The sequence below is a fragment of the Dipodomys merriami genome, unplaced genomic scaffold, assembly GCF_024711535.1.
Source record: "Dipodomys merriami isolate MVZ:Mamm:240054 unplaced genomic scaffold, mDipMer1.0.p SCAF_93, whole genome shotgun sequence".
NCBI classification, from domain to species: domain Eukaryota; kingdom Metazoa; phylum Chordata; class Mammalia; order Rodentia; family Heteromyidae; genus Dipodomys; species Dipodomys merriami.
Window position 1 is genome coordinate 4,643,347 of NW_027206546.1, and position 8,008 is coordinate 4,651,354.

Consider the following 8,008-nt stretch of genomic DNA (forward strand, 5'->3'; position numbering starts at 1 on the left):
TGGTTTACTTACAGTTATTATGGTCCTTTGTGATTTAGAAATTAAGATGCAATGCTCATAGGACAAGCCCTAAGAACTTGTATGCTAACCTTGCTGGAAGGAGAATAGGAATAAAGTGGGGAAGTGGTCTGAGTCCAGAAGTCCAATGGGAAGACAATAGCCTCTTCTCTTAAGTGGATGGTTTTATGTTGGTATAGTGTCAGCTTAAAGGTACCAGAGACAACATTCGCTTACCACTGTGCTTCACAATGTATGGTCTCTTGTATAGGTATTAATGTTGTTGAAGAAAGAATTTTCAGGCTGGCAAGTAGCTCAGTGGCAAAGTGATTGTCTAGCAAGCACAATGTCCTGGGTTCAGTTCCAACTACCAAAAAAAGAACAGACCAAAAAAAGAATCTTCTGTTGGCACTGGTAGTTCACACCTGTGGTTCTACCTACTTAGGAGGCTGAGATCTGAGGATCAAGGTTTGAGTAGTGAGGCTATTATCTCCAATCAACCAGCACAAAGCTAATAGTAGAGGTGTGGATCAAGTGGTAGAGTGTAAAACTTGACAAAAAAAAAACAAGCAAGAATGAGAAGACCTGAGTTCAAGCCTCAATTCCAGCACAATTTAAAAAAAAATCTTCAGAATCCGGGCACTGGTGGCTCACACCTGTAATACTAGCTACTCAGGGGGCTGACATCTGAGGATCGAGATTTGAAGTAGGCTGGTCAGAAAAGCCCCTGTGAGATTCTTATCTCCAATTAGACCCTAAAAACTGGAAGTGGAGTTGTGGCTCAAGTGGTAGAACACTAACCTTGAGCACAAAGAGGCCCAGGGACAGTGCTCAGGCTCTATGATCAAGCCCCAAAACAGAAACAAAAACAAATCTTCAGAAAATTTAACATGACTCTATCTCTATTAAGCCTGACTGAAAAGTATGTGATTGATGATGAATGACACGAATAACATTCAATAATAATACTTCTGATGAGGATTTTTTCTGTGATGGCACTGTGCTGATCACTGTATATAAATGATCTCATTCCAACTTCAAAGTAGCCCTTGGAGGTAGGGACTGTGATGTCTCCATTTTACAGATGAGAAAACAAGGCCCAGAAATATGTGTACAAAACCATAGTGTGCTCGCTTCGGCAGCACATATACTAAAATTGGAACTCTACAGAGAAGATTAGCATGCCCCCTACACAAAATCACAGAGTTAATGGGTGGCAGGATCAGGGCTTAAATCTTGATCTGGGTACAAAGTATATTTTCTCCTTAAGTTGTGGTAAAAATATTTATTATTTTTCACAATGTGAAAATGTGTAAGTCAGTGACATTTAGCAATTCACAATTTTGTGTTACTATTGCATGATTTCTGGAGTATTTTTATTTCCCCTAAAGAATACCTATTAAGGAGTAATTCTCCAACATTATATTGGCCCTAACTCCTGGTAGCACTAATCTACTCTGTCCCTACAGATTTGCCTATTCTACAGATATTTTATATCAGTGGAATCATACAATAAATGACCTTTTATCTCTGACTTCTTTTAGTTAGTACAGTGTTTGCAAAGTTAGCTTATATCACTGCATGCATCAAAACTTTTGTCCAACCAGGAGGCAATGGCTCACTCCTGTAATCTTACTCAGAAGGCTGAGATCTGAAGAACACAGTTCAAAGCCAGCTGGGGCAGTAAAGTCTATGAGATACTTATCTCCAATTAACCACTAGAAACCATGAGTGTCAGTATGGCTCATTCTGGTAGAGCACTAATCTTGAGGGTAAAAAGCTCAGGGCAGCACTCAGGCCCTGCATTCAAGCCCCGCAACAACAAAAAGCAAGCAAACAAACAAACCGAAAAATACCTTCTGTCCATATAATCTTTTTTTCCACTATATTTTATTGTTAAGTTTATTTAATGACAAGAAGTGAGGTAGGGAGTTTCCCAAGTGATTTAAGTTGGAAGTTCGATACAATTCAGGATCTAGGTTTTCTCCATATTTATAGTTGCAATAAAGGGTTAGTTAGAAAGAAGAGTTTTTCCCAGACTTGTCTGCCAAGGCTCGTTCTGAACTATGATCCTGACATCTCAGTCTTCTCAGTAGTTAGGATGCTAGGCATACCACCTGTACTCAGCTTCAATTTCTTTTTAGGTGTGCGAAAATATTACCCTGAATTTTCCCCTCCAATCTGCTCTACCAGATATTCAAGACAACCTATCCTTCAGCAGTTGCTGGCAAAGGAATGGAAATACAATGAATGATGTAAGATTAATGAAGGTTGAGGCTGGAAGGGGCCCCATTTCCCCTGTGTCCTACAGTCACCTGATGCCTGAACAAAATCCAAAATGTAAGGGAAAGTGATGGCTGTAAGATGGGGCAACCACCAGTTGTGTGGGCAAGATTTCCTGTAGGAAACCCGTCTGTCTCTGAGCTCCAGGCCTTAACTGGATATCTCAAATGACCAACAAAACCATCCAAATGACCAACCTCAACATGCCCAAGATGGAACTCATGGTCCCTTCCCACTCTTGCATTTAGTTGTGACGAGCATTCCCATTTCAGATGCCCATGCTGGCAAAAGAATTTTCACATCACCTTCATCATCCATACCAAGCACTGTCCTAGTCCTGCTGATCTAGTCACTCTTACTTATATCTACTGCTACCATCCTAAGTCCAAGTGACCTCATCAGTTCTTCCCTGGATAATCCAGTCTAGTTTTTCACAGCACAGCTAGAGTGGGCCTTTCAAATATAAATTGGTTGTGTTTAAGGCACTGCTTCTGGAATGAGGACTAAAATTTGGTCTTGGTTCAATCATTCTCGTCCCAGTCACATTGCTTTCCTTTGAGCTTAATAAGGTTTGCACTCCAGCCCACCTCAAGACATCTGCATCTGCCCCTTGTCACCTTTCCCTTTCACCTTAACCTTCATTTCCAAAGGAAAGCTTTCCCACACATCCTCATGGTCAGACCCTTGCACTAGGAGTCACATCCTCATGGCCATACCCTTGCACTGACAGTCACATCCTCATGGTCAGACCCTTGCACTGGGAGTCACATCCTCATGGTCAGACCCTTGCACTAGGAGTCACATCATCAGGGTCAGATCCTTGCACTAGAAGTCACGTCCTCATAGCCAGATCTTTGCTCTGGGAGTCACGTCTTCATGGTCACATTCTTGCACTAGGAGTCAGGTCCTCATGGTCGGATCCTTACACTGGGAGTCACATCCTCATGGCCCGATCCTTGCACTTGGAGTCATGTCCTCATGGCCATTTCCTTGCACTAGGAGTAATGTCTTCAGGCTAGACACTTGCACTGGGAGTTAGAAGAGGACTCTTGTCTTTCTTTTTTCTCAGTATGCAGAATAAGATATAAGGTTCATAACAAGAAGCAGCTGGTGCCTCCTTAACAACACACTAAATGCCAAGTACAGGGATGTTGAATGGCTAAGTGAATGGGTAACATTCACAGAAGTGTAGCGGACAAGAACGTACCCCAAGCTCCAAGGGGTTACAGGATGGCTGCCTCCAATGGGTCTGCAGCACAGGTCATCTGTGCCCATCTGCGGTGGTTCTGCCCCTGGCCCGCCTCTCACAAATTGGCCGGGGGTGGGGTAGGGAGGTCCCATGATGTAACAGCCTCCCAGCCTATGATTGGGCTCTCTGGCACTCAGGCTGGGGAATGGGCGTGCCTCTGTGTGCTGATTGGTTGTCTCGCGGTGGTTGGGCGGGCAGTGGTAGTGGCAGCACAGGGAGGGATTAGAACGGGCCTGGCGGGGAGGGCGGAGGCAGGCAGCCTGGGTCCTCACCAAAGGCTCTCCTGAGCCTTGCTTGCTTGGACTGCCCATGGAGGGCCCGCAGTAAGGGCACCCTGGGGTGCCCTATGGTTGCCATCTGCACCGCAATGCAGGAGAGCTTTGGCTGGGTCATGGCCAACTGCTTCCACCAGCTGCTGGAGGAAGAGTGTCACCCATTCAATCTCTTTCGCTAGGCCAAGCTCTGGTGCCAGCAGCAGTTACAGTGCCGCATGCATGACCAGGTGGTAGTGACGGCTCCTGGCAGCTGGGGTGGCCGAGTGTGGCCAGGCCGGAACCTTGGTCCCCAGGCTGGGCATGGGCGGCTGCTGCAGGGAGTCCCAGAAGGAGCTCAAGAGCAACCCAGCACCTGGTGTGCCATGGCCAGGCAGCCCCGGCTGGGTATGCAGGTAGGAGAAGAGGGGCGTGGGGCTCAAGGCCACCTGGCCAGCAGCCTGTACCCTCCACGTGAGTCCGTGACACTGTGCACAGCAAGGGTGGGCGTCCTGGAGGCATTGCAAGGGTCAAGAGCATTCATGGCCGGGAAGATGGCGCCTCAGGTGGCCCTGGAGTCAGGCAAAGTTGGGGGGTCACGGGGCCTGTGCACAAGTCCAGAGCGGGCTGGTGCTGCCGCTACCAGTATCCCAGCCAGTGCACAGTGTGGAAGGGGACCATCAAAAGTGAAGGGGGTGACCTGAAAAGGGGGGAAAAGTAGAGGGTAGGGCACGGGGACACGAAGGGTGCAGGGGGCAGGAGGCAGAGGACATTGGCAGCGCTGCAGTACTTCAGTTCTCTAGCTGGCGCTGGCTTGGCAGCACTTGCCGTTCTGAATCACCCCTGATTACTCTAAAATGGCATTCCTAACCCTGTCATCTCCAAGCTTCTAGATGTCTCCTGCCTCATCAGACCACAGCTTGGTGCAAGAAGGGCAAGGGCACCTCTGAAAGCACTTCTACCTTACCCGCCCTGGCCTAAGGCGCCTGCACCTGCCTCCCCCTTCTTCCCTGATTGCTGAGTGAAATGTGCTGTTGTCATGAGGTTACATGTGTAGTTGTCACTTTTGTGAGTGTTGAGGTTAGTTGTCACTGTTTTGAGTAGTGAGGTGAGGTGTGCAGTATTCATTGTTCAGACTGTTCTGAGTGTTGAGGTTAGGTCTGTGGTTAACACTGTTGTGATTACTGAGGTTAGATGTGTAGTTGTCACTGCTCTGAGTGTTGAAGTTAGGCATGTGGTTGCCAATTTTAGGAATATTAAGGTTATGTGTGCGGTTGTCAGGGTTCTGGGTGTTGAGGTGAGGTGTCCAGTTGTCACTTTTGTGAGTACTGAGGTTTGATGTGTAGTTGTTGCTGTTGTTAGTGTTGAGGTTAAGTGTATAGTTGTCACTGTCCTGAATATGGAGGTTAGGTGTGCAGTTGTCACTGTTCAGACTGTTCTCAGTGTTGACATAGGTGTGTGGTTGTCACTGTTATGAGTATTGAGGCAAGTTGTATAGTTGTCACTGTTCTGAGTATTGAGGTGAGGTGTGCAGTAGTCACTCTTCAGACTGTTCTGAGTGTTGAAGATAGGTATGTGGTTGTCATTGTTCTGAGTACTGAGGTTAGATATGTAGTTGTCACTGTTCTGAGTGTTGAGGTTAGGTGTGTCTTTGTCACTGTTCTGAATATTTAGGATAGATGTGAAGTTGTCACTGTTCTGAGTGTTGAAGTTAGGTGTTTGGTGTCAGTGTTAGGAGTATTAAGGTTAGGTGAGCTGCTGTCACTTTTCTGAGTGTTGAGGTTAAGTGTGTAGTTATCACTGTTCTCAGTATTGTGGTTAGGTGTGCAGTTGTCACTGTTCTGAGTACTGAGGTTATGTGGAAGTTGTCACTATTCTGAGTACTGAGGTTAGGTATGTTGTTGTCACTGTTTTGAGTATTGATTTTAGGTGTGCATTTGTCACTGTTCTGAATGTTGTGGTTCAGTGTATAGTTGGCACTATTCTTAGTACTGAGGTTAGGTGTGTAGCTGTCACTGTTCTGAGTATTGAGATTAGGGGTGCAGTCGTCACTGCTCTGAGTGTTGAGATTAGGTGTGTAGTTGTCATTGTTCTGAGTATTGAGGTTACGTGAGTGGTTGTCGCAGTTCTTAGTAATGAGATTAAGTATGCGTTTGCCACTACTCTGACTCTTCTGAATATTGATGTTAGGTGTGAAGTTGTACTTGTTCTGAGTATTGATGTTAGGTGTGTGGTTGTCACTTTTATGAGTGTTGAGGTTAGATGTGTAGTTGTCACTGTTCTGAGTATTGAGGTTAGGTGTGTAGTTGTCACTGTTCTTAGTACAGAGGTTAGGTATGTAGTTGTCACTGTTCTGAATGTTGAGGTATGGTGTGCTGTTGTGTGTTCTGAGTATTGAAGTTAGCAGTGTGGTTGTCAATGTTCTGAGTATTGAGGTTAGGTGTGCAGTTTTCACTGTTCTGAGTACTGATCTTAGGTGTGAAGTTGTCACTGTTCTGAGTACTGAGGTTAGGTGTGTACTGATCACTATTCTGAGTATTGAGCTTAGGTATGTAGTCACTGTTCTGAGTACTGAGGTTAGATGTGCAATTGTCACTTTTCTGAGTATTTAGATTAGGTGTGTGTTGGTACTGTCCTGAATATTGAAGTTAGGTGTGCAGTTGTCACTTTTCTGAGTACTGTGGTTAGATGTGTAGTTGTCACTATTCTGAGTACTAAGCTTAGGTGTGTGGTTGTCACTCTTCTGAGTATTGAGGTTAGGTGTGTGGTTATCACTGTTCTGAATGTAGAGTTTAGGTGTGCAGTTGTAATTGCTCTGAGTACTGAGGTGAGGTGTGTGGTTGTCACTGTTCTGAGTACTGTGGTTAAGTGTGTGGTTGCCACTGTTCTGAGTACTGAAGTTAGTTGTGCTGTTGTTACTATTCTGAGTATTGAGGTTAGGTATGTAGTTATCACTGTTCTGAGTACTGAGGTTAGGTATGTAGTTGTCACCTTTCTGAGTACTGAGGTTAGGTGTGTGGTTCTCATTGTTGTGAGTGTTGAGGTTAAGTGTGTATTTGTCACTGTTCTGAGTATTGATGTGAGGTGTGCAGTTGTCACTGTTCTCACTGCTCTGAGTATTGAGGTTAGGTTTGTTGTCACTGTTCTGACTGTTCTGAGTGTTGAGGTTAGATATGTGGTTGTAAATGTTCTGAGTACTGAGGTTAGGTATGTAGTTGTCATTGTTCATAGTAGTGAAGTTAGGTGTGCATTTCTCCCTGTTCTGACTGTTCTGAGTGTTGAGGTTAGGTGTGTAATTATTACAGTTCTGAGTATTGAGGTTAGGTTTGTAGTTGTCACTGTTATGAGTAGTGATGTTAGATGTGTAGTTGTCATCATTAGCACAGCTTATTTGGCCTGTTCCTGGCTTGGTCAATACTTGTGCACTGCTTCTGGGAAGCAGAGTCTCATGCCTCTTCTCCTAGGTCCTCTGGAGGCTGAGATGGAATCTAGGTTCGAATCCAGCCTGACAGGAAAGTCCAGGAGACTCCTACCTCCAAGTTAACCACGGTGGGGCTTTGATTCAATGGTGGAGTGCCAACCCTGAGCCTGAAGTCTTGAGAGACAGAGCTCAGGCCTGAGCACGCACATGCATGCACACAAACATGTGTGTGTGTGCAGACACACACACAAAGTGTGAGTTCCAGCCCTATCAGAAAATTTTAAGAACTGGCACCTTGACATATGCAAATCGCAACTTTGCCTTTATCTGTGTAAAGTCGATTTGCCACTTGAGAATCAGAAGTCAGTAAAATAAAGACACTGAAAACCAAATGCTAGTCCATATGTCAGTAATTGTATGACCTTATTTAAACAAATGATATAATAAACTTTTGACCTTACTTTTTCTCAAATTAGACAAATACAAAGTTAAACGAGGCAATGCTTCTCCCTTTATTTACTTATCTATGTATTTTTGGCTGTAATAGTTGGAACTGATTGCCTCATTATTTTTGAGACATAGATGTCTCCCTATGCTTCCTACATAGCTGAGATTAGAAGTGTGTGCCATCATGACTTCATGTCTAGCTTCATTTTTGTAAACAAATGAAAGTGTTGTGTCCTTTAGAAGAGTGTGACACTACAGCTAGTACTGCTAATAAGCTGACTTTTCACTGTTTTATAATTTAAAATTATATTTTTGTCATGTTTTTTCTTATCATATTGTGGATCAAACATGAGCCTCAAG

At 44.7% G+C, this 8,008-nt stretch overlaps 1 protein-coding gene and 1 non-coding gene across 2 annotated transcripts; one reads left to right on the forward strand and one right to left on the reverse strand.

Annotated features, from left to right (window-relative positions):
* Nucleotides 1-1,123: 1,123 nt before the first annotated feature.
* LOC138821711 (U6 spliceosomal RNA) lies at nt 1,124-1,230 on the forward strand. Its single transcript, XR_011370194.1, has one exon. It is a non-coding gene; the product is annotated as a U6 spliceosomal RNA (small nuclear RNA).
* Nucleotides 1,231-4,861: 3,631 nt separating this feature from the next.
* Nucleotides 4,862-7,009, reverse strand: LOC138821699 (GATA zinc finger domain-containing protein 14-like). The gene is made up of 4 exons (XM_070014127.1): nt 6,412-7,009; nt 5,630-6,282; nt 5,215-5,478; nt 4,862-5,173 (listed from the first exon to the last, which is right to left on the reverse strand). The coding sequence occupies exons 1-4, from the start codon at nt 7,007-7,009 to the stop codon at nt 4,862-4,864; spliced, it is 1,827 nt and encodes a 608-aa protein (XP_069870228.1).
* Nucleotides 7,010-8,008: the final 999 nt, after the last annotated feature.

Bases quoted from the DNA above. Each gene is read 5' to 3' on its own strand.
- LOC138821699 (XM_070014127.1), bottom strand. From the start codon at position 7,009: ATGAACAATGACAACTACATACCTAACCTCAGTACTCAGAACATTTAC. The intron at 5,479-5,629 runs GTACTCAGAACA...TTCAACACTCAG, and splicing joins ACAACTTCCACATAACCTCA to AACAGTGACAACTTCACATC. The intron at 5,174-5,214 runs GTCTGAACAGTG...CTCCATATTCAG, and splicing joins CTATGTCAACACTGAGAACA to GACAGTGACAACTATACACT.